Below are 26746 nucleotides of genomic sequence, written 5' to 3'. Positions count from 1 at the left end.
ATTTTCAAAACTTTTCTCTGACAATACATGACCAATTAGAACCAAACTTGGTATGAATGTTTCTTAGAGTATCGTGCATAGAACTGATTTGGGGATTTTTGATCCGTCGAAAAACATGGCCGCCGTTTCTAAAAAGATAACATAGGATTCAGACAGTAGTTTTTCGCGTATATCTCCAAAATGGTAAAGTCTAGCCAAATTCATTTAATTGCTTTTTTTTTACGGTTTTCAGCCATTATCTTGAACACTATGATAGATAGAAAGAAACTTTCGATTAGTGAAATGATCCTTATGAGAAGTCCTACCAAAGTGTTCTTGAGTCAACATTGTTGGACAACTTCTTGTTAAATTTATTGCCCTCAACTAGATGTGCGATTCAGGCTCCTGGGAGCCTCTTCTTATGTTTTGTTTTGTTTTTGTTTCTTGTCTTGTTTGTTTTGTTTTTTATTTATTTATTTGTTTTTGTTTCTTGTCTTGTTTGTTTTGTTTCATATTTATTTATTTGTTTTTGTTTGTTTGTTTGGGGTTGTTTTATGTTATACCAAGGCCATTGTTCACTATATCATGGTGAGGTGAAAATACATTTAAAAAACAAATATTCACAGTTAATTTTTCCAAAGGAAATGCAAATAATACCCCTGATATCGATAGGTCAAAATTATCATGAATTCAGCACAAAGAATATAGTTTCACCCCTACATTTCGGGACGCTTGGTTTATATAGGTATATAGAAAAACCCTTATATAGTCCGTTTTCAGCTTTCTTAGTATTATTTTGACATACAGAGTACACTCGTCTGACAAAACACTATTGTCAAAGTTACTGTATTTAACTGTACTAATCTTAGTGCTATCTATATAGATGATTTTTGTAACTTGTCAGAAGGTCATATAATCTTGGAAAAAAATCTACAGAATGAATACCTAATGCTACCCTTAGTTCGACATGTAATCCCTAGTCAGATATATCAAAATACATGTAATTCGTGAGTAATAAGTTTAGCAAAACACACCTGATATTAGTCGGTTATCAGGACAAAACAGATAAAAACATATTTTCTTATTGTAAATAACCGTGGGAAATTTTTCACAGCTGACTGGTTTTATACCTTATATGGTTTAAATGCCCGCCTTTATCTGCCACGTCACGTTTACGTTTCGATATGCTTACATGATTAGTAGTTCACCTTTCACGACCTCGGCGATAACACTTATTACAATTTAAGTGTAAATTCCCATGTACATATCGCAAACAACATGACTACCATCACTTCGACGAAACATAAAAGCGTAAAACAGTTTTATCTGCTTTGTACCATTCATTTTCTGTATTATATATTCAAAATAACATTTTTTCAAAGAACACCATTGTCAGTAACCCGTTAATGCTTTGAAAATTGAAAATTTAATCCTATATTATTCACCATACGAACTATTCAAGAGCAATTAGCTATTGTACACCACACACTGAATACAATACGAACTAATGTGAATGACAATTAAAGATAAAGTTGATGGTTTTAACAATTAACTGGGCCATCAAATATTTTTGCTGATGGATCTGCTGGGTAGATAGACATATTGAAAAGGCAGAGTACTTCGATACATAATGAACGGTCCCTTAAAAAAGATTGATTGATTGTTGGGGTTTAACGCCCGAGCGGCAATATTTCAACTATATTAAGGGATCGCCTGGATATAGCTGAAATATTGAACCCAGACATTACTACAATGCGTTTGATTATCCAAAGATGTGTCCTACCATTGAGTTACTTTATCTCAGACAGTATAATCCAATACCACAAATAATGACTAATAAGCAAAAAAATTCGAATTATTGCTATACAAATGGTCACATCTGTACCGTTTGACATACACATTTTGTTTGTAACAGTGCATATTTTCCTACATATTTTTTTGCATCTGCTGTTTACTTTTTTTAGTCTGTCGCCCGTTCGTGTGTCTGTTCGTTTATCCGGTTTAGGTACTTTGGACTCAACTCCTTTAAAACTAGCTATCGGAAGGACTGAAAGTATACATGTAGGGTTGATCACGTCGATCGTCACATCACCCGGGCCACAGATATGATTTCACAAATTATACGGGTGATGTGATTTTTGTTAACTGTAACATTTCCATCACAAATATTCGGCTCAAAATTAACTATTCAGTGGAAGACTGTATTACATTACTGTGATTTTATTTTTACAAATTGTTAACTTCCTATTTTAGAATTATCGTAGTATGCCATCGCTTAAAATGATAATAAAAATTCTTCAATTACTTTAGTAATGTTCAATGGCGTTTCTAAAAGGATGCAGAGAACGAATACTCACGAATATCATATTTAAATGTGATAAAACAGTTATTATAGTTTTATACTCTTAAGTTTCTTACATAAAACATTTTCATACGAATTCAGGACTTTTGTGTTGTATAACTGTTTTTCACACGTGTCTCTAACGACACTTGCACTTTAGTGTACGTATTTGATTATGAGAATGTTTTTAAAACAGATCAGTTATGAATGTAATGTTGCATATCCAAACATTCAGGATGAAAACTTCAATTTTATATAAGTATTATTCTACAAATTGAGTTAAAACGCCATATTTGTCACAAGTTGAATATTTATATTGGTTAACCCTTCTTATTTAAATCTTAGTGCTACATATTTGAATATTGTGAAGGTTAAATAAGCAATAAAGAAATAATTGATTAAAAGAATTTTTATTTTGTTTGTAAGCTACTCAAAATAGATGGATAACTTTATTTGATAAAGCTTCTTCAGACGACTGTTTTGAAAAAAATGTGGTTTGAAAAGCTGCATTTAGTTAGTCCTTTCCTGTTAGAAGGACATGTGTGTGTTTGTGTGGCGGGGGGGGGGATAGATTCAAATATGACATAAAACAGGATAATGATGTAATAATTTGATCTTAAAAATCAAATGGTAGCTCCTTAAACAAAAATGTGTTGATGTTTCATAAATATCACTTCAATACTTGATTTATTTTCTGATACCTAAGCTGAATTGGTCAAATTCTTTTATCAAACAAAAGTAAGATATTGACGAGTATATACATATATGTTTTGAAATAATTTCATTGTTTAAAGAGTAATCAAGGGAACCAAGGTCATAGGGTAATCAAAAGAATGTAATCCAGGGACAAAGACCAGACATGGAAAACAGACATACACAACAAAGAACATAAAGTAACTAAAATCATACATAGAAAGTAACAAAAGCAAATGAGCAACTCGGACTCCTCTAAAAACTGGGAGCATGGACCAGGTGCACCGGTAGGGTAAGCGTCCTCTGTTTTTCTGGAAACACACGCCGAGTTGCTCATAAAAAGTCCGGGGCAGACAAACGAGGAAAGAACACTATGACCCGTTGAATAAATCAGTTTTCATGGTGGAGATGGATACACCATAACGATCCACCAGTTCATGATGACGACCATAAAACTTCTGTAGTGGAGACTTCAACCTTGTAGCAACATAACCCTGTTCCAGAAACCTATTTGTTAGAGTTCTAGTGCGATACAAAAAGTCTGCGTAGTTTCGGCAAGCTCTGACATAACATACGCAGGTGCTGAAGGGATGTTACCACTGATGAAAGGAAAGTTGACAATTTTGAATGAAAAGTCATCAAGTTACAGCTTAAGTGAAACCAACCAGGATAAACAACTCTCACAGCTTGAGCAGGCCAAAGTATTAAATCAATCGTTGGTTCATATAGAGTTAAATCTATCTAAACAGAACTACATGATAGAGAGTTTTGTTTGGTTAAGGTTTACACGGGTTCAAAAGTTATAGAAACTGATGTGATGTCTCGTTAACTGGTTTAGCTGGATTTTACTGTACTCTCTTAAAGTCGAATGTCGCCGAATGGGACTCTTGTGGTTTTGTACTCAAAATTCAATTTTGTACAGACAAAAGTGAATTTTGTTCAACAAAAATGAATTATTCAGATTAACAAAATTTATAAAATACTACAAATTTTCAATTTTGTGTCACAAAAGTCAATTCTGTGGCACAAAATTCAATTTTGTGTCACAAAATTCAACTTTGTGTCACAAAAGTCAATTTTTGTCACAAAAGTCAATTTATGTCACATAAGTCATTTGTGTCACAAAAGTCAATTAGTTTTGAATCCTTTGAATATGCAAATGAATTCTCTCATCACGATTTTGTAATGTTTCTCATTGGATATAGTAACCGCAGATTTCCGATTACTTCGAGCAACGCAGAACGGTTATGGCCGTTTTAAGTGAAATTAAAAAAAAATCTTTTAAGTTGTTTCTACATTAAACTGTAAAAAAATGACTAAAATTGCTGTTATACGTTTCTATTAAATTTGTTTGATAAGACAGGTTTTAAAATACGCGATTTTTCTACTTTCGATTTATTGGGATTTCTCCTGGTCAATCACGTGATCATTTCTTGACATCTTTCAATTCAACTATAAAATGCTTTGCCCGACCTGTTGATCAAAACCAAATTTGTTAAAAATTGACAAGATAATTTGTATTAATGTATGTGTCCCAAATTTTGCTGGAGAAAGAAAACGAAATGTCAGATTAGCCAAGAAAATCATATTAGAAATGTGTTGTGCGGTGAAATTTGTTAATCTGTCAAAGTCGGCGAAATATTATTTTGTTCCACTATCCCTCACGATTTTTTGCCAGATACAGATAGATTCCTTATTTCATTCCGATTTTATTGATCTATGACACGAAATTCGGTTCAGTGGAATAGGTCGGGCGAGATGAAAAACCGACATAGTACGTGTCAAACTTTCGTTTCCCTTTTGTTTACAAACGCTCAAATAATCTATCTTTAGATTCAAGGTTAAGTGGCACAGTGGGTTATACGATTACGATATCCGATATTTCTTTCACTTATGTGCTTTATTATAACCGTGCACATTCGAATCATATCCACTGTATTGCAGTGTGTGCTTTAAGTTTGTAATACACGTGTACATGATGCAGCACATTTTGAATTAATTAGCACATAAAAAGGATTCTGTAAATTAATTTGCATACAAAATTGACTTTTGTGACACAAAATTGAATTTTTTGACACAGAATCAAATTTTGTGACACAGATTTGAATTTTATGACACAGAATTGACTTTTGTGACACAGAGATGAATTTTGTCACACAAAATTGAATTTTGCGACACAGAATTGAATTTTGTGAGTAGACTTTTGTCTCACAAAATAGATTATCAAGTCCCATTCGGCGCCCCGTAGTTACGGTAGTTATAAAAATATAGCTTTCGATGGTCTTTCCTCCTCGTAGGATAAATCTAGGGCTGTAACTTAGTACACGATGTATAGTAGTACGTGACAGATCATTTTTGATGTTATTATGTAGGATAGAGAATCAAATTAATGATGCATGTCTCTATTCGCTACACTGCTCCATCGGATCAAATTGATACAGGGAAGATATTTAAACGTATAGAAAGGTCTGAAAAATTCCCAACGATGTTAGAACTGTCAAATTTGCGATGCAATTTTTGGTCGTTCCCTCCGCGGAACTCGAACTCGTACCGCTGTGACATCTATGGCAACACCGCCTGCACAAAGTCCAGCGCCCTTGACCACTCGGCCAGCTAGGCTATATAAAATTACAGCTTTCGCTGACAGGGTCTTTCCTCCTCGTTGGAATAATCTTGGGTTGTAACTTAGTACACGATGTAGTACATCACAGCTCTTCTAGGTGTTGGTATGTAGGATAGAGGATGTATCGAATTATCGATGTATATATTTAGGAGTAAAAAAAAACTTTGAAAACCAAGAAGGAAAGTAGCTTTTATTAGCCCTTACATGTTTTTTTTACTTGAATGACTATATCGTGGAATACCCGTAGAAGATTGATCTTGAATGAGATGGTCATTATTGTCTGCTTTATTTTTCTAAGCTATAGAACAGGCTAGGCAAAATATTAAATAGTGTTTGTATCCTTTCCCACGACCGACCCAATAAAATATCCATGGCCCCGAAACATTTTATTGGTCGATCGATTCCAATATTTTTATTAATATGCAGTATCCGCGAAACGTTTTAAATTATAACGGAAATGCGTTCACTTAAGCGTCTAAAGGCTAGAAACCACTAATTCCACTTCCCATAGGCTTCTATGCAATATTCAATGGCTTCTCTGGACTTTACCTTAACTTTAACCTGCAGAGGACTTTATATCAGCATGATTCTACATATGTCAGCTCACAATCCTCAGAATGGCACGTGGGGTTAGCAGAATTGCAGTGCAGTACTGGTCACCGGAAGTGAAGTGTCTATAAATAGCATGGGAAATCCCAGTGTTTTCACACGATAGGGGTATATTTAGAAATCATTATGGAGATTAAGCTTCACATCACAAGAAGCAAAAAGCACCTATAAAATGTACAGAAATGTTTTTCCTTTCAGAAACTGTTCAAATTTTTTAAATGAGATGAGAACTTTTTTCACAGCACTATGAGGAACAGGGGTAATTTCTGCGTAGGACTATTTTTGCGTACGTTCCAAATGCTCATTGGTTGAATTGGTGGTCTGTAACCTAAATGGTCCGGAATTGAAACTAGACAATTAACATGGCGTCAGTCATTGAATACAATTCTTAATGAAATAAGTGAAAAAAAAACACCAAAATAAACGATGAATGGAATCGGAGAAACCGAACTTGATGACCCTACTCGTCAAATCTGTCAACCAATCTCAAAAGAACAAAACGAGAGTTCAGTTAGGCTCCACTGGAATCATAAATCTGTAATTAAAGAGATGCGCAATTGTAACGTAAGATATGTGGATCGATCCAGGTAGTGTATATAAAGCAACCATGTGGAATGTGGACATTTTCTTAACATTGACTCTAGCACTGAAATCGATATCTTTCAGTGGATGTTTGGTAAATTGCTTGTACTGGATTTTTTTGGAAGCAGCTATAAAAGCATCCAAAGCAATATTTTGTATTAAAATATTTCTTCTGGCATTGATGTTAGGAATCCAATAATCCTAATTTACACATGTGTATAAAAACAAAACCAAACAAAAACTTGGTGATATTTCAACATTCAGAGTGCATGTTTCACAGAATAGTTATTTTTTTTAAATCTCTGTTCCTGTAAAGACAAACTTTGTTAAAGTAAGAAACATGCTTCAAAACTTATACATCTACGGGCACTTTGGATTTAGTATACTTCCTACCAGAAAACTTTTAAAAAGGATAATAATAATAATTTGCATACAATGTACCTACCTATCCATAACTTGGAAACCCCAGTTGGTAAATGGAAACAAATGTTGGCCCTAATTTTACGACGATAATCCACTATGTTATTTTAAGTTACGTATATTCATTATTTCTATTTTAAAACAAAGATCCACTTATCATTTGTTTAGAGTTGCAATAATAGGTTTTTTATATACAAGCTTTCATTATTTTTCAGATGTAAGTGTAACTTCTGTCATGATTTTACTCTGACAATAACATCTTAACCGTTTTAGCGCTTAATAAAATGGAAATTGCTTAATTATAGATTAACGAATGGGTCATTATATCACTTTTAGTATATTACTTAGCTTGTCAGTATATCACTTGGCCTGTTAATATATCACTTAGCCTATCAATATCACACATCGGTCAGTATATCACTTGACCAGTCTTTATATCACTTGACAAGTCATTATATCAGTAAGCCTGTCAGTATTTCACAAAGCCGGTCAGTATATCACTTTGTCAATATCACACGGCCGGTTAGTATATCACTTAGCCAATCATTATATTACTTAGCCGGTCAGTATATCACTTTGCCCGTCATTGTATCACTAAGCATTTCAGTATATCATTTTCCGGTTAGTATATCACTTAGCCTGTCAATATCACACGTCCGGTTAGTATATCAAAAAGCCGGTCACTATATCACTTTGCCTGTCAGTACATCACTTGGTCTGTCAGTATATAATTTAGACTGTCTTTATATATCACTTGACCTGCTAGTATATCACTTAGTCGGTCAGTATTTCACTTATTTCCTTTATCAGTCATTACATCACTTAGCCTGTCAATATCATACGACCGGTTAGTATATCACTTAGCCGGTCATTTTATCACTGAACCGTTCTTGATCGTCTAACTTTGACCAGTGGTATAATGAATATTACAGGGCAAGTTCTTAACCAATAGGAAACTTTTAAGGATAATTTTAATCTGTTATCCGTTTAACAAACGTATTGTTTAACTGATGATCGTGACAAACGATATATTTGTGTCATCTATCAGTGTTCATCATCAACTTTAGTTCGGCTCATTCTATCTTAGATATCACTTAATGGAAAACAATAGTTGATATGAAAACCTTGGTGGTAATTTTGATGAAAGAGTTTAGATAAAACAAGAAAAGGAAACTTGTGTTTTCAATTTCCATCTTGGATAATTCGTGTAATCCACCTACAATACAAGTACGTGTATCTATACAGTTTATTGAATACACAGTCTATGATGTAGAATATACTCCTCTGGCTATAATGTCAGTTTGTCTGGTTTCCATGACATCAAGTATTCGGTGATTGGTCCTATCGGGTACTTCAGTAATTTTGACCTCAATATGTCAACTATTCAGGAAGAGGTAACTTTTTGTAGTTTTTGCGTAGATCTTTGCATTTTGAAAAATATAGGTTTATTTTTTTCTGAGGGACTATAAGTTTACAAATAAAAATGAAGGTGATACTTATTTCATTTGTGAATGCCCTGATGTTCCAAAGTTTCAACCGGTTATTGTACACATTCCACTGCATAATTTATATAGTTACTTTTACAATCGACTGTAGAACTGAGATGCAATGCATTACCTACATGTATCAAAACTGTAAGTACATGTACAAAGATATTAACAAGATTTTATACAATATAAGAAACAAAATTAATTCATTACAATCATTACTACAAACAATTCTCCTGCTCATCCAGCTATCACCACTTAAACGATAAGACTGGACATTTCACTACAAACGTTTGCCCATTAGATGCCACAACTATTATAAGTTGTGGCTTTTTGTTATACCATGGTACCTTGTAATGATGTTTACCACGAATTTGCGTTTTATTTTGATCATGCTTCCTCGCATTCAAACAGCTATTTTTATTTTATTCGTAACACCTTACATGGGTTTTTGCATTTTTTACACTGAAGGTATTGTGTTCTGATCTATAAATTATTGCTAGGTACAAAACTCTGAACCATTACAAAACACAATATTATTAGCTTGGATTTTCCATGTTTAGTGTACTCTTAGGAGAACAATACATTTGGTGACAAGAACTTATCAATAAATCAATAAAATGTTATGTAGGGTTAAGAATTTACTCAAATTAACTTATATTTACTTTTAAATGTTCATTTAGACGTAAAATCAGTAAAGCGAAGATTTATGCGCGAGTATGTTGCGGTTTTTAATATTATTTTGTGCTCTTTATTGGCGTGTCGGTAAGTTTAAATAGTGAACTTATATAAAAGCAGAATAATTCTATTTAAAACTTTGTACTAGATTGTCCCAAGACAGTTGATCGAATTTCTCTTGCACCCAGTTATCTATAGCAAACACTGTCGAGAAACAATAATTTTGACAGGTTCTTTGATCTTAATATACCACATTAAAGACACCGGTCGCTAGTTGTCACGGGGGTTATTGGGCCACCTTTCAGTGTACTTCAGTCCAAATTACAGTTGATTCCGTAACTAAGGTATCAAAAGTGACCTTGCAATACGTTTGTAATTTTGTAAATTAAAGTGCAATTTTGATGAATTATCAGTTTAATTTTGTTATGTGGTATCTGTTATCTAATCAGACTATGGGTCGTAGACATATCTGATTGTAGGTACTAGTCCTCAACTCATATGATGCATCATGTATAGTTATGTGAAAACATAATCCTATTTGTGTTTCTCAAAACTTGCGTAATTGTATATGAGAAATAAATCTAAATGCAGTCATAGAAAAGCGGTCAATATGAAACAAAGAAAAATAGAGAACTAGAAGCATGAATTATATTGCATGCGTGTTCGACCCGGTAGTATTTTTTTGCAAACTCTGGAATTAATTAACCTATTTACCCAACAATTTATTATTAAGAGTATAACCCAAAAGTTGACGATTTCTTTGTGGAAGAACACTATCACATTTATCACTGAATGCGACCACAGTTACATTTGTATTTCAAAAATAAGTGCAGATTAATGAGATATTACTCAGGAAAATGCAAAGTACAGAGGCAAGTTAGTTCAAAAAATGTTATTTACTTTATGTGAAAAACCTAACTTTATTTCACTAGGAAACGTTAAAAAAAATAACACTACAAAAGGGATACCATGACGGTAAAGCTACATGCAGAACAAAAGCGAAATATCACGGGCAATGAATAAATGAAAATTATTATAACGTTTCTCTAATCTAGCTTCTTCCGAGTTTCGGATCAAGAATTTTTCTTTAATTTTCAAATCATCTTTGTGTATGACACAAGCACATCTTGTTTCTGTACATTGCCGCATCTTTAAAAACTGATTGAAATAAGTATACGCCATTGATTCTAGTACATTTAAGCGCTTTTTCTCTCAATTCACACGAATAATTGTAGCGCTCATCATTAGGATCTTCGATTTTTATATAGACCCTTTTGTGGGTAGTTGATGAGCATGCTCAATATACAGTTCTGCGAGGTACGGAAGCCCGTTAGTACCATGTGAAGCTCTTTTTTTTTATCTTATTGTAACAACTTAACTAACTTGTTATATCAACTTAGCTAACTTGTTATATCAACTTACTAACTTGTTATATCAACTTAGCTAAGGTATATAGGGTCAAAGATTTGTTTAAATTTAGTAGAACAGCTTGAATATTTAGTTACAATGTCTTTGATTGATATGGAAACTGAGAAACAGTGTTGATTGTATTTTAATTCATGTTGAACTGCTTTAGATTTTGATTTAGTTGAACTGCCTTTGATAAGAAACATGAGTAGAAAGTAAATTTCAAGTTGGTAAAACTGAATTTGTTGGAAAAAATATGGAGAGGCAAAGTTAATTGTGATTAAGTTGAAAGTTCGACAAGTAGTAGAAATTTAAATAAAGATTGCTTTAGATTTTAATGTAGTTTAACTGCAGTTGTTAAGAAATCGGGGATACATTAGTCATGGTAACTTTTTCTTCAATGGGAAAATTAATTGTAGAATTGTTTTCATTGAGGTATGCACTTATTTGTAAAGCTGCCTTTCGAAGAGTTTTTTGTAATCATGTAAACTTGCTTTGAAGAACAAAGTTCATTTCAACAAAGTTTTAAGTATTTTATATCCTGATTAAAAAAATGACAAGTCATGTATTTTTACCAGGGACCTTATAAACTCCCACAGCATAGCATACGCATTGTGTGAAATCTGAAATCTAATGAGATTGAGGGATCTGACGCCGGACAATTGTCATTGGCTATGTGGTTGTATGGGACATTTAGTGAAAAAAATAACAGTAATATGATTATGTTGTGCTAAAAACTCTAATATTTCAGAATATCTAAATCCAAGGTCAAAATAAAAGCGACATATCCTTCCTCGGTCCATTTTTAATGCAATTGTTTTGGGGTGTGGCCGTTTAAATCGTTTACATACATGTACTAAGTTGATATAACAAGTTAGTAAGTTGATATAACAAGATAGCTAAGTTGATATAACAAGATAGCTAAGTTGATATAACAAGTCAATAAGTTGATATAACAAGTCAATAAGTTGATATAACAAGTTAGTTAAGTTGTCATAACAAGTTAGTTAAGTTGTTATAACAAGATAAATAAAGAGCTTCACATGGTACTAACGGGCTTCCGTAGCGAGGCAGGGTTTGGGTTGAACAAAAGAATTTTCCTCGCGGATGTGTCTATGGAGCATGTTTCACGCATGCTCATCAGTTACCCCACAGTTAGCATAAAAGGGTTTATATAATATGCAACTTCATTATATTAATCAATCTCCTCCGCAGAACTATAACGGCTTCCTGATTCACCTCGTATCACTCCGCTCCCTTATAGGCTCTGCTATACAGGATGTGAAAAAAGTCACATGGCATGAGCACTACTGATTACAAATCTGGAAAGCTGTATTAAGTATACTGTACTTATTTGCATTAAAGAGTGGGGCTAGCATTGAGTGAATCAGAGGTGTTCAGCTTTGAAATAGAGATATTTTTTATGTGTACACTTCTACATACAACATGTATCAATGTAAAAAGCGATGGTAGATCCATGATGAATCAGCTGCAGTTCGACACAGTTCTCTATCACAATCGTCATTATGATTCAGGGCGAATGACAGAAGAGATATTCAAAATGATGAACTCTCTCAATCAACACTGAAAAAAATCCCCGAACATTTTCAAATGCCCTTATATTAATTTTGATTTCCCTTTTTACTCATATATGATACGCTTAACAGTCGCCATAAAAATATTTTTATTTACTTCTACGGATTTGTGTAAAAAAAAACTCAAAGATATAAAAGGTTATGCAGACTTTGTTTAGTGTAAATGACTTATGATTGATGCGGTTGTGAGAAATGTTTTAATTTTTATGTAAATGAATAAATGCATGGCATGTTCAAGCGCGAATGAGATGAAACTAATATTGATATATATCTCCGATATCAGGAAAGTCTGCTAAATGTAGCAACATAGTGTAAGCTAAATCACTTAGCCCGGCATAAATTCGAAACAAAGTAAAGGGTGATTTCAATTACATTTTGAACTTTCATTAGAATATCTGCATTTTTTTTCTCCCCAAAAGTGCTACGTCCCCTTCTGTATAATGTACATGGCTAAACAGGACGACGAAGCGTATTAATGTAGCCCTGGTTAGAGTTGAACAGTTTGCCTCATTAACTGCAGTCCAGAATTTTGAACAGGATTTACATGCTGAGTTGCGACATATATATATAACATTATAATTCCATGTCTACAATTCCCCATGAAGTAAGCGGAGAAACGGTATTGTTCATCTTATTGAACCCAACCATCGGAATATCCCCTAGACGATGCAATTTTAATACTAGTAAGTAAATATTTAAAAAGTGCTCTGCCTTTATTTGGCCAATTTTCTAACGAAATGCTAGCATAAATCAAATATGCTGACGTCCAAATATGTATATTTTTAACAGGGTTTGTCGTTTTGTTAACCAGGAACAAGATACCCCATTATACTGAAATTTCTCCTGATTGGACTCGATGTTCATAGCAAGATCCTGTGATGATTTTAGAAGTTAATTGAAACCTAAAAATTCCAATTTCCAACTTTTTTCCTTGATATTAATTAGGATGTGAGAAGAAATTGTATCTAATATACCGCAGTCATATGCAATTACGTTATTATTCAAGGAACTAGCTGTAAAGACCCCGACCCCATGGATCCCCAACTCTTGACCTGTAGATGAAATTATATTAACTCATCCTTTTTGCATATCATGATTGTTCTATAGAGGTGTCGGGGACGATGCGACAGCTGCTTTACAATTGGGCCAGGGATCTGCACTGAACCGGGGTTCTCTGGCTCTGGGTTACTTTGTACTGCACTGGTGGAAGCATTGGCATATTGATTGTCAGTTGGTAGATTTGAACATACCGTAGCGGACGGCAAATGCTGGTCTGAGCTGTAAACAATGTACACAATTAGTCTGTGCACAATGGATTACTGAAGGTTTGACAGCAATGTCATTTTAGGTCCATTTGATGGCTGTAGTCGATGGAGCCTGATCGTTCAGTCTACGACGATTGTTGATAGTCTTCTTCGTTCGTTTAGACTGTATAACTTTGGATTGTACTTTTCCGGAGGTTGACGATTTCTTTTGGGCGGAATTAATATGTCTTGGATGACCGAAAGATAGTTAATACAGATATTTACGATTGAATATTTGACGATTTGAGATCGAACGTCGCTTTCAAGATGTGTGGTTCTGGACGCTAATAGCGTAATCAAATTCCGGACTACATATGAAAAAAAAATCGGAAAAAACATTTGTTAACAAGAGATACAAATTTCTCTTTTATTAAATTAGTTCATAATGTACATATTTCGATAAAACTTAATTTTTAGCTCACCTGGCCAAAGGCCATGTGAGCTATTGCCATCACTTGGCGTCCGTCGTTGTCGTTAACAATTATACAAAACTCTTCTCCTCTGATTATAACTAAACTTGGTATGAATGTTCCTTGGGGTATACTGCATAGAACTGATGTGGGGATTTTTGATTCGTCGAAAAACATTGCGGTCGTTACTAAAAATAGAACATAGGGGTCAAACAGTAGTTTTTCACATATATCTCCTAAACCATTAAGTTTAGCTGAATTTTTACTAGGAAAAAGTGTTCAGTATGATGAGATCTATCTCTGGTCAAATTTTGGTTTTAATCCGTTAAGCCATGTTGGAGTTATTGCCCTTTTTCAACAATTTTTCCTATTTTAAATGTTATTTCTTTCAAAAATCTTCTCCTCTGACACTACTTGACCAATTGAAACCAAACTTGGTATGAATGTTTTTTTAGGGTGTACTGCATAGAACTGATGTGGGGATTTTCGATTTGCCGAAAAAAAACATGGCCGCCGTTACTAAAAATAGAACATAGGGGTCAGACAGTAGTTTTTCACATATATCTCCAAAACCGTTAGGTTTATCCAAATTCTTTCAATAGCTGAAATGATCCATATTATTAGGACTACAAAAGTCTTCAGACTCCTTGTAAGAGTTATTGCCCTTGAAAGGGGAAAAATGACTTTTTTTAAAAAATAGTTTTCAGTCAATATCTTGAAAACTATGATAGATTAAAAAAAAAACTTTCAATTGTTGAAAATATCTTGTAATAATCCTACCAAAGACTTCTTGAGTCAAAATTGTTGGACAACTTCTTGTTTAATTTATTGCCTTTGAAAGGCAAAATTCAACATGGTGAGCGATTCAGGCTCCTGGGAGCCTCTTGTTATTTAGCTCCGTCTTGTTTAGAAAAGCATAGAAAGTCATTGAATTAAGGGGATAAGGAAAAACTGAAGATAAGTTACAGCACACACAACAAATAAAGAATAAGCTGACATGCAAGATGTTTTACAACATCGCAACGTTGTCGTTCAGAGTAAATTCTATGGTAAAGTTTATATAAGGGACGTGATATTGCTCTTAAAATTGATATAACGTCAAATGATGGTTTTAATTGGTACAGCGCTGCGTGATATCATACACCACAGCAATTACCTTACTCTTTATAATAATTTCCTTGGATATAGTAATATTGTAAAATCTTGTAATAGTTTGTCTATCAAACAGTAGATCTTAACGTCAACGACGTATCTTTCCTTCTTCGTACTCAATTTTTGACGAACCTTAAAATATGTTTCGTAATTATGAAATCGTGTATCTTTTATGCACATGCGTGATCTTGTATAACTCATAGAAATCTGACAATTTATGCGAAAACCGGCACGTTATTTTGAAAATGGATATTCGAAGCACTGTGTGGATGTGGTTTTTTTTTTAATTTGAGGAAGCTTGTGTTTTGTACAATGGAACGTTTTGACAAACATTTGAATTTTTGCCATTTTAGTATAGCTCGTGCAAAATTAAAGATTGACATTAAAGTATCTACTCTGATATCCACAAGTTGTACCTCGATCTCCTCCTTAGACCTTAGAAACTATTCCTGATATGTTACCCAGCTACCTTATTATTTCCAGAAAACGAGAAATTAACATCCGCAAAGTTTCTATGCTACTAAATGAGGAGAGTTGAATATTGGGACAGCTCTTATATATTTATCGTTAATTTTACATATATCTTACTATTTATGTCACCATTGTAGAGTAGTAACTGAAGTTGAACAAGAAAAAGTATAATCATCGTTGATTGGGGATTTGGGGCAGAAAAGGGCATTCCCGACATTAGCTCTTCATTTTCTATCAACTAATCAGTTTCCACAAGACTGCTTCATATGAGAGTTCATTCTACTCTTCAACTTCTACAATCTCCTGACCAATTTCAACACGCTTAAGATAATGTCACTTTTCTCTGCGCATACTATTTACAAAATTCCTAACTAAACTAAACTAGTGAATTCAAACATTAACAATAAGAGAGAATTTGAAAATAAACAATAAGAGTGAGTTTAAAACTATGTACATTGGTAGATGTTTAATGACTGTAGGTGTAGGTTGAAATGACTGTTTTGAATGACTCGACAGAGTCACTTATAACAATGTTCACTGGTATGCTGTTCCATAATTTGATGGTTCTTGGAAAGAAAGATTGTTGTCTTGACTTGTAACCGACACTGAGGAATAATGAGTGTATGTTCCGTGACTGTCTGAGAGGTGTAATTAACCGGTCTGTTTTAGTGATGGCAACTAGGGAATAATTGATTTTATAAAACATTAATTATCTTGTGTCTGTTCTTCTATGAGCTAGGCTTCTCCAGTTTAAATGTTGGAGGCACTCGATGTATTGTGGTACCTGTTTGTCACAAACCTAGCTTCACGCCTTTGAATCATTTCTATTTAGGTTATGTCATCTATAGTGTATGGATCCCAAATAGAGCAGGCATATTCCAGTGATGGTCTGACTAGCAATTCATTTGCCTAGTCCTTTACCTTGGTGGAATTGATGTATAGATTTCTTTATAGGAAACTTAATGTATTGGTGGCTTTATTGCAGATGTTGTTCACGTGACATTTAAGGTCAGATTGGATGGTAATGGCAAGGTACTTAACTTTATCGACATGTTCTTTTGTATGGCCATGTAATGTCTAAGTTTTTGTTACTGGAAATCGAAAGAACGTGGCATTTGTCAGGGTGGAATGCCATGTGCCATTTTTGCTCCATTTCTCCTAGTTTATCTTGTCAGTTTGTAGTGATTTGCAGTCATCGTTAGATCTAACTGCTAGATAGGCTATGGTGTCACTTGCGAATAGACGTATTGTGGAATTTAGGCCTGCTGGCATATCATTAATATAAAATAAAAACAGACTGGGTACAGTACAGAACATTGGGATACCCCTGACTGAACGTCAACATGGCCAGATGTTACACCTTCAAGGACAACTGCTTGAGTACGATTAGATAGGAAGCTATGATGTATCCATTTATTAATTTTGCCATAGTTTGTAAGTTAGAAAGTGAGTAAATTGTGATTGACATTTTCAAATGCCTTGCTGAAATCCATGATTAATACATCTGTCTGATAAGAGTTTTCAAGGTTTTTAGTTAATCATCAATAAATTCTAAAAGTTGTGTTTTCACAAGATCCTTGTCACCGAAAGCCGTGTTGAAATGGATATAGAATATTGTTTTCATCTGCATGGTTCATGATGGCACTAACTAACTGTATATGTATTTTGAACAATAAATTGTTATTGTTCCCCTCCAGCGGCTGGCTCAAACTGAAGTCATTAAGCCGCTTGACTGTAGTTCGATCATACATGTACGAATTGGCACTTGTTCAACGGAGTTTTTTTCATATTATTTTTTTATTGATGTTTTGTTTTTGTTTGAGCTTTATGTTTTATTATTATTTTTTTTCTGAATTTTCATAACAGTTGTATAATGTGGCTTCTCCCTAACTAAGGTTGTTTTGCAGGACACTAATCGAACCCATATGCATAAAATGTTATTATAAATGACTGAATATTCAAGACAGGTAATTTATTTAAAGTTTTTTATTTCACTTTGATTATGTTTTGGTCACAGACCATAAGCGTAAAATAAACTATAAAAATATACAAAGGATTTCAAATGTTTTCTACTTGACCATAAAATGGCGACCAGCGCCCGGTCTCACAACAAAACTACCACTAATCCTGTACAGTAACAAAAACTTACTAGATAAATATGAATGGTCACCATTCTTAGTAAGCAATGGTATAAAATGACATAATCTACCTATAATGGTATCAAACATGAGATAAACAATGAAAACGGATGTCATGATTATTGCAAGAACATTTTTTCTTAGAAACAGAATTTTATCATCCATGTCGAATACACGCAAGTTAAAACAACATATATTTTTTTTCTTTCTCTCATGCACTCTCCATGCAGCTTTTTAAAAAAGTTTATAGACACTCTTATACTTAATAAATTAACTAAAATAAAACAATATGCGTCTTGAGTAAATAAGACAACGATGTCATTCCATGACGATGAAAAATACGATTTTGTTCATGATAAAGAGTCAACAGACTAGATAACCATCAGAGATGTAGCTACTTTGTGTCCTTCCGCTGACGTGAGAGGAAGAGTATGGCGGTGACTGGCGACTGTAAGGGGAATATCGTTGTTGTACATATGAATGTGCAATTTTTGATCGACAATTATCCAGTTTACACGTTTCGAACCTTTGTTCTGGGTACGTATCATAAGTGTTCGCTAAATACTGATACGGTCGAATTTGTTCTGGGTAAGAACAATTATTGAGCACTGAATGGTTGCTGTAAGCACAGCTGTTAAAACAGTCTTCTGGTTCTGTTTTTATAGAATATATATTGTCACGTCTATACAATGGTTCTTGTTGTAATGGCGTTCTCAGCATGGCGTTGAAACCTTTGTTTGACTGTGAAGCACCATAAGCATTGATCAGGCCATATAGATCGGTCTGACCTTGTGCAGATGATGTCTTCATCATCTGCATTATAGCACCAAAATTGAATCTGTACGTATGTCTTTTACCTGAGACTTTGTTTAGTATGAATTTATCATAATAAAATCGCAATGCTCTACTCATGTTGTCGTAGCTCATTGTTGGCTTGTTCTTTCGTTGTCCCCATTTCCTAGCAACAGCATCTGGATCGACCATTCGGAACTCACCGTCCGTACCTTCCCATCGTATGCAGTCGACACAATCATCATCTGTCAACAGCTCCAATAGAAATTGCCACAGCTTGATTTGACCACCACCTGGAACAACAAAAATGAATAATTAAAAAACAATATATATAATTTATTCAAGTCACACGGACTTTGAAAAGGTTTGAAATTATATGGGATTAAAATGAGCAGTTCATAGTTTAAGTTATTATATACTCGTTTCTTATCATCGTACTTTTAATGTCATTACCTTACTTTTTTTCTAAAAGAATATTTTTTAATTCTATCATTTGTACCATAACTTCCGAAGACTTTCATACAAAAATGTCAAATTTATAGAATGAATAAGCTTACAGTTAATATGACTCATTAATTTCTTCAGGTATGATTTGAACATGTGTTCCTTCTCGTCCACTGAATTTTTTTCCGGAGAAAATGCTTTTTCTTCGACTTCTTGGAAGACTTCTGAAAAATGAAATAACGAATACTTTATTTACTCGAAGTTTAGATTAAAAGATAAAACGAAATCAATCTGTAACGTTTCTTCTCATATTCAGTCGTAAAAGGGGCTACGAATGAACAAGCTAGAAAGTTCATTCTACTGTTTAAGTCGGATTAGAGAATTGATAAAAATAGGCAATGGTAAACAATACCCTTTTTACAAACTTATAAATATATGCAGATTAAACTGTTGAGATAACTTTTGGTATTCACCTGAACATGTGCTTTCGGTGTCATTGAAGTGATCTGATATGTACTCAATGACTTCACTCAATCTGGGATTGTAAATCCTGTTGGGCTCTTCTGGAAATTTATCTCCTTTTCGATGACTAGACAACTGTTTCGAACTATTATTTTCGTATAAAGTTTGTACATCCAAAGTTGGCACAATATTTTCCAAATCAGGAACTAGTTGTTCAAAGTCTATTCCTTCAAATCCTTGAATATGTTCCTCCTCAAGTCCAAAATAGGTGAAGTCACTTCCTCTGCACTCAGGTGATGAAGTGATGAATGCCATTTTTATTAGAGCTTGTTTTCTGAAATGGTATACACAGAAATATTATCAACAACTCATCCGAGGTGTTCAAGACAATGTGCATGTGTTAGACAATGAACATGTATATAACAAGACTATATAGTATATAATTTGAACTTTTACTATAAAACAGAATACAAATTAGGGGAAAAAAACTGTTATAATGCATTGTCTGTCAATCATATCAAGGAAAAATCAATCATTTAATTTTCAAATAGTTCTTACCATATAAATACAGTTTGTATTTATCATACATGTAAAGATGTACTTGCTTGCTTTAGGGCAAGATAATTAATCAATTATTGATAGGCACTGAAGTTCATTTTATCCAGATTTTCCTTGACTTATTATGCATATGACTCCTGATTGGATAACAGTAGACCGTTATCAGCCAATCAAACTGAAAGGTGTGAAATTTGATGGATTGCTGTGTACGAACAGCTACGTCCTTCAAGCATATAGATCTAGAACCGTGACAGGATTTTTTGTCATTACCTTTTTATTTCAACATTTCTTTGTCTCTATAAGAAACTTGTCATAACAATTATTACAGTTGTCATTGTAAAGTTGTTTATAGAGAGTGTCAAACTTTCAATGGTTAAAAAAAACAATTTTGATTGTTTAGATATCGGGGCTACATAAAACAGCGATTATTTACTACAATATTTCATTATCGCAGATAGGGATGACCAAGCAAACAAATATATTTGTGTAACCAAAATGAAAACAGTACCAATATTGATTACAATCATTGGCGTAAAGGACAATTACTTTAACTCTGAAAAGTATGGTAACTAGATATTGAAAGATATCAGATCCAATGATGGCATGCTCTGTGTGCTAGTATAATAGTCGAAATTAAGGCTCGCAATGTTCGTAGACATGTTTAACGATCAACTTTTTTCCTCAAAAAGTATTTTCAGTGCTTTTTAACTTTAAATAATTTTAACGATTTTTTTCATTAGAATTCATAAAGATAAAGGATTCATTTTATTCTTTCATTAGAATTCATAAAGATAAAGGATTCATTTTATTCATATAGATGCATGGCTTATTTTAGAGGGAGCGTGTATGGTGAAAACCACATAGACGTAATACAAAGCATGGTTGAATCATCACACTTCACAATATTCTTGAAAATAAACTGTTTTAACTGGGGAAATATTTGAAATAAATACAGGTACATTACAATCAATGCATACAAGATCTTTTGTTACAGAAGCAGTGCAACTTCTGTAAAAAACACTCTTTTTCAGATAAAATGTCTATCTGCTGTTCGCCATATTACTAATAGTTGTTTATAAACACGACCTACCTGTGATATGTACCTGTCAACTATCATGTTATGAATGAAACCGTTTACTACGTCACCTGGGTTTAAATACCTGTCGTAGTAAAATGACTCATATCGTCCCACGGGTTAACCATTCATTAAATACTGTACCCTGTAAAATAGCTCTGCGTTTCTAAACTATGATTGGACAAGAGATTTTTATCTTGTCAATAATTATTATATATGAATATTTATTAATAATGTGAATACTTAGGGTATAAGTTCAGTGTCAGCATGTGTTAATTTAGCTTTTCGAGGAACATTTAGGACAAATGACACAAATATTGACATAAACTCTCCCAAAATACCAGCCTAGATTAAGAGAAAAGTTAGTAAGTTATTTGGGTATTAGTACTGTGTATGCAGTGACATGCGACATTTTGATTTTGTTTTGATAATTCTATTTATTTAGGGTTAAACTTTGGTGTAACGTAGGTCAAACGGACTCAATGTCCGAAATAACAAGAGGGACGCTAAATACTAACACCGCAGTTTATTATATTAATATTTTTACCTAATCTTACTCGGAGTACATCAAATAGACTTTAAACATTGTGTAATATTCCAATAACACGTAATGCTTTAACAAATCTCACTGACGAATATGCATCCTACAGCAACTCAATTATTATAACAGCATTTATATCAAAAAGTAAAAAAAAATAACATTACAAGAGAAATGTCAGAAAATAGGTTCCGCGCATGTATTGATCAGCTAATACAACACACAGCATATTTCTACCATAAAAGCACAAAAACTTCCTTGACGGTTCAAGTTCTCAAAACAATAACATGCAATTATCAGATATAAAAAAAACACTTAGTTTTAAGTAATTGAAAGAAGCGTCTTGTAGCATAAGTATAATTCTAACTCAAAGTCAACAGAAATGTTCATTAAATGACTGTTAAATTGATCCAGCTTTCAGTAATCTGTAATTAACCAATTCTGGAAATGTACTCTGAACTCGATGGATCATCAGTCAAAGTTTGTTAAAATGGTAGCATACTTGTAGTTTCATTAATTGAAGACATTATAGGTCACATTTTTGCAACTTTTTTTACCAATCGGAAAACCTTTCAGAACGCCACATTTTTTTTTTAAATTTCATTTTTTTAGGTTGTGGAGTAATGAAATAAATCAAAACGGTTGGAACGTTGTTATGCCAGTTGTTTTTATATAGATCAAGTTGTTACCAGTCATGTAATGTTCTCCTTCACGAAAAAAAAACACTGCATACATGAGTCATTGGTTAATTAAGAAAAGTACAAAACGTAAAATTGTTTATCATATATACACCTAATATGATTGATTTCATTAATATACATGTTAGCCGGGTAATTCTACATTGAATAATATGTCCCTCTTATTTATGCAGATAGAGGATAAATTGAAAAATAGTCTATAAAACGAGACAGTTGCCGACTGACATGTTTTCCCGCCAATTCTAATGGAATAAATATTTTCAGAAATAAAAGGGGAAGCACCGATGTGAAACGCCGGGCGTCAAAGATAAATAGATAACAATAAAAAGGTAGATAGGTACGGCTGTTGAGATACCTGAGACTTCATATACCTGTTTTATCATGTTGTATTACGTTCATACCCTATAAATATCAACCTTTTCACAATTGACTACTCTTCTATCTTCATTTGATTTGAGTTTATTTGATTACTGACGGCAAATTTCGATGCACATTATTAGATATACATACAATCTCGGCCTACTTGATATTATGGTGCGTTCATTACACAGACATCATTCTAGGTCTAATTATTGTACTCTTAAAAGGCCGATTAGAGGAGTTTGATTTAAAAGTCAACAGCATTTGCTTTCAGTTACATTTGTTGACAGCGGCCCTTTAACATAACTGTTTGGCAGATTCTAGCCATTTATATATACAATTCTCCCAATTTACCTTGGTTTTATACAAAGCAGACTACTACATAATCAAAATGCGTTAACGTTTACTTTTGTAGTCGATTTGCATATTTTTATCATTAAGTCTTAAATCACGAAATTTACAGAAAAAAAAACGTTTACGGCACAAGAAGTTGTTGTTCAAAACATTTTACCGTAACATTTGTTTTAACCAAAATAACTGCATTATTCCTTCTAGTTAATTGATGCCAATTCCAAATATTAATTTTTTTTTTAAAATTGTGTCATCAAAAGAGAATAAAACTTAAAAAAATACTTTTAATCTTTATCAAAAGTCAGTATTCTAAGAGAAAAAAATCCCTTACATTAGTTATTCATGTGTACTTGAAGTCTGATTTGACACCTCACTGCAGTCTACTTGATTACTAATAACTCGAAACTTACCCTGTAAAACACGGGAAATGCTTTCAAACCACAACACCCATTTTCACTTCATGGCATTTGTGATTGCTTGTTTTGTTTTGTCCATGATAGATATATTTTGTCACTGTTTTTCTTTTATGGAACTTCAACTCTTGTTTAGAATATTTGTTGTCGTTTTGTTTATTCGGAACCTGGAACTTATCACATAAACAATATTCTCAGAGTAACTGAAGACATGACTTTCTGCTTTTCTATCGATTATGTAACTTAAGATTTTTCAAAAGTAATACAATTTGAACATGATTATGACAATACGGAAACATTATTGTCGTTTTATACTACCGTGTGTATATTTGATACCTTTCTAATTACAGAACACTAAGTACATCAAATTACATTGTACAGATCTTAAATATGTCCATTCACATCGATTGCCATTAGCCCAGAGAATTTTCACTGAATTTTAGTTCTTATAAATTAACATTTTCAACTTAATTACGTTTTGTATAATTCTAAATTATTCATGTTAATTTTATCAGAAAAATAAAATATCATTTTGATGAAGAAAAAAAACCAACTCTTTAACGGACCCCCATTCCCTACTTATTCATAACACCATTCCGCCATTCGGAATATCCATTTCCTATCTCAATATGCTATATGATTGGACGTTTTTTCCATTAAAAGACTGAAATATAATAGTTCCCAATTCCATATTCAACGTATTTGTTGATAGAGCACGCGCAGATTGTTAATAACTTTGTTTCAGTGTCTGTAATTTTGTTTATAACATTTGTTCTTATCAGGGTATCTGTACATAGCTTATACATTTAAAATTTCTTAATTTTGCCATTTTGATAATGTACAGTAATCTATTAGTTACGTGTGTCAAAAGAGTAATTAAGGTAACCAAGATTCTAGTGGAAAGCAAAGAATGTAATCAAGGGACAAAGACCCGACATATGCATGAAAAACAGACAAACCCAACAAAGAACATACAGTAACTAAAATAATACATACAAAGTAACAAAAATAAATGAACAACTCGGACTACACTAAAAACTGGGAGCGCTATGGTAAGCGTCATCTGCTTTTCTAGGAGCACCCACCGAGTTACTAATAAAAAGTAAAATCCGGGGTAGGCGATAGAGGAAAGGAAAACTATGACACGTTGAACGAATCAGTTTTCATGGTGCAGATGGATACACCGTAACTATCCACGAGTTCATGATGACCACAAAACTTCTGTAGTGAGGATTTAATCTTGTAGCAATATATTGTAAGAAGTCTAGCGCGATAAAAAAGTTTGCGTAGTTACGGTATGGTCTAGCATAACGTATAAGTTGTGATATGAAAACTCCATACGCAAAGGTAGTGAAGGTATGTTACCACAGATGAAAGGAAAGTTGACAATTCTGAATGAAAACTCATCACGTTTGTCGTAAACCTTGGTCAATAGCTTTCCTTTACCATCGATCTCTAAGTGTATAGATATGAGGTGTCCGTAGTATCCTTTATCTCACGTTCTTTGCAGTAGATGCGATGTATCAAATCCCCAAATCTTGGGTTGTTTAACGATAATACGTCATCTATATAGCGGACACTGAGATCAAAAGATCTGTCTAAACGATTTTCCTTCTTTTGGTTCAGATCATCTATAAAGTCAACCTCATAAGAGTGAGGGAATACGTCAGCAAGTAGAGGAACACAATTTGTTCCCATTGGAATGCCGACCGTTTGTTGAAAAACGCTGCCACCACACTGGACAAATATGTTGCCGATAAAAAATTCAGCATTTTGAAAAGATCTGTATATTTGGGAGATGATTTGGATTTTTTGTTACAAAGTATGATTAATCTCTACCAAGAACTATATACATGTATTTGTATCTAGAGAAACAACCATGTATAATGTTGTTGAGTCGGGATTTTACCTGAGTATGGGGAATAGAAGCGAAAAGTGTTGAAAAATCATAGGTTTTAATGCTATTATATTCTGATAATAGTCTTGAATTGAGGTTCTCCAGAAGCTCCCTCGGAAATTTTTCAGGATCCACATTGAATTAATACCACTACGGGAGTAAAAAGTAATGTAGTAGGACTGGAGATCCTCTTTAACAGTTGTGAGTATAAAAGTTAAAACTTTTGAAAGACGTTTAGTGGTACATTTTGCAGATCCAGCCATGAAGCGTTGATTGTATGGATTTTTTTTTGTGGCGTTTAGGAATCCAGTACATAGATGGTAAATCACAATCATCGTCTCAGGAAGAGAAAAACGAAAAGAGGACAGCACAGATTTATGGTTATCCACTATCTTTTTATCTTTTTTGGAGAGTGTAGTCACTGCTTTTATTTTCTACCTCTGATAATAAACATTGGATGTAATACGTTTCGCAAAACAAAAACAATGTTATTTTGGGCTTTGTCTGCTGGTACTACAACCTATTTGTCATATAAAGTAGACAATGTTTTTGCTACATCGGGGTCTTTGAAAACTGATGTAGCATTGAAACTCATTGACCTACTTAAAACTTTCATACCTTTCAAAATTAAAGAACTCACGGCCTTTACCCACTCTGACAGAAAATCAATATCTTCCTTGTTCTCGTTTTATCCATTTTCTTGCGTAGTCATCCAAGGCATCCATCTTTAAAGTTACAATTCAAATTTATGGACTGTAGTTCACGATCCTTGGGACCTTTAGAAGGGACCTTACACGGAGATTCGTTTTTGATGATGCTCAAATTTCCAGTAACGACGTGACCGGAATGACCATATTTGAATGGAGAGTATTTGCACGAACAGTCAGGTGGTTTAGCCTTGAAGTCTTCAATCTCGAGGTTCTGCAAAAGCTTTTTTATAATTGAAAATTTGGGATGCAATAGTTAAAGTATAGGAATATGAATGGGGGGAATTTTTCGGTTACGTTTTTGTGACTGAGGACGTTAGCCAAATTAATTGCATCTATACCTTTGTTGACAAACGGTAGTGGAAGAAATCTTCGTTTTTCTTCGTCTTGACCTGTTACACAAACTGGTTCAAAGAGTCTGTGGAAACCAATATCCAAAATGATGGCAACAAGTCTGTATAAAGATGAGGTAGGTGCAGAAACAAGAGTGTCAAGACTTGTTTTGTAAAGGGAGTGTAGTAGAGTTAGAGGTATGGAAAAATTAATTTGACCCGCTAATAAT

The 26746-nt window shown here is 33.5% G+C and overlaps 2 protein-coding genes across 4 annotated transcripts in view; one reads left to right on the top strand and one right to left on the bottom strand.

The window, feature by feature from the left end:
* Positions 1-26746, top strand: part of LOC148617397 (uncharacterized) — a 55899-nt gene that overhangs the window by 5839 nt on the left and 23314 nt on the right. The gene's annotated exons all lie outside the window — the stretch shown is intronic.
* On the bottom strand, positions 17723-21386 carry LOC148617398 (uncharacterized). Of its 2 annotated transcripts, none has more exons than XM_088584988.1 (4): positions 21236-21386; positions 19599-19921; positions 19239-19349; positions 17723-18974 (listed from the first exon to the last, which is right to left on the bottom strand). In XM_088584988.1, the coding sequence occupies exons 2-4, from the start codon at positions 19900-19902 to the stop codon at positions 18253-18255; spliced, it is 1137 nt and encodes a 378-aa protein (XP_088441114.1). In that variant the 5' UTR covers positions 19903-19921; positions 21236-21386; the 3' UTR covers positions 17723-18252. The 2 variants fall into 2 exon arrangements, with proteins under 2 accessions (XP_088441114.1, XP_088441115.1); XM_088584989.1 differs by lacking the exon at positions 21236-21386 and adding an exon at positions 20146-20258.

Source organism: Perna viridis, chromosome 5 (genome assembly GCF_037379345.1).
Source record: "Perna viridis isolate PV_CMFRI_1.1 ecotype Kerala chromosome 5, ASM3737934v1, whole genome shotgun sequence".
NCBI lineage: Eukaryota > Metazoa > Mollusca > Bivalvia > Mytilida > Mytilidae > Perna > Perna viridis.
Note: the sequence above shows the minus strand (reverse complement) of the source record. Positions and strands in the feature narration are given on the sequence as shown.

What these genes read in the sequence shown, in the direction of transcription:
- LOC148617398 (XM_088584988.1), bottom strand. Translation starts at nt 19,902, where the DNA reads ATGGCATTCATCACTTCATCACCTGAGTGCAGAGGAAGTGACTTCACC. An exon ending in CACCGAAAGCACATGTTCAG is followed by an intron (nt 19,350 to 19,598) that starts GTGAATACCAAA and finishes TTCATTTTTCAG; the next exon opens with AAGTCTTCCAAGAAGTCGAA. An exon ending in ATTAATGAGTCATATTAACT is followed by an intron (nt 18,975 to 19,238) that starts GTAAGCTTATTC and finishes TTGTTGTTCCAG; the next exon opens with GTGGTGGTCAAATCAAGCTG.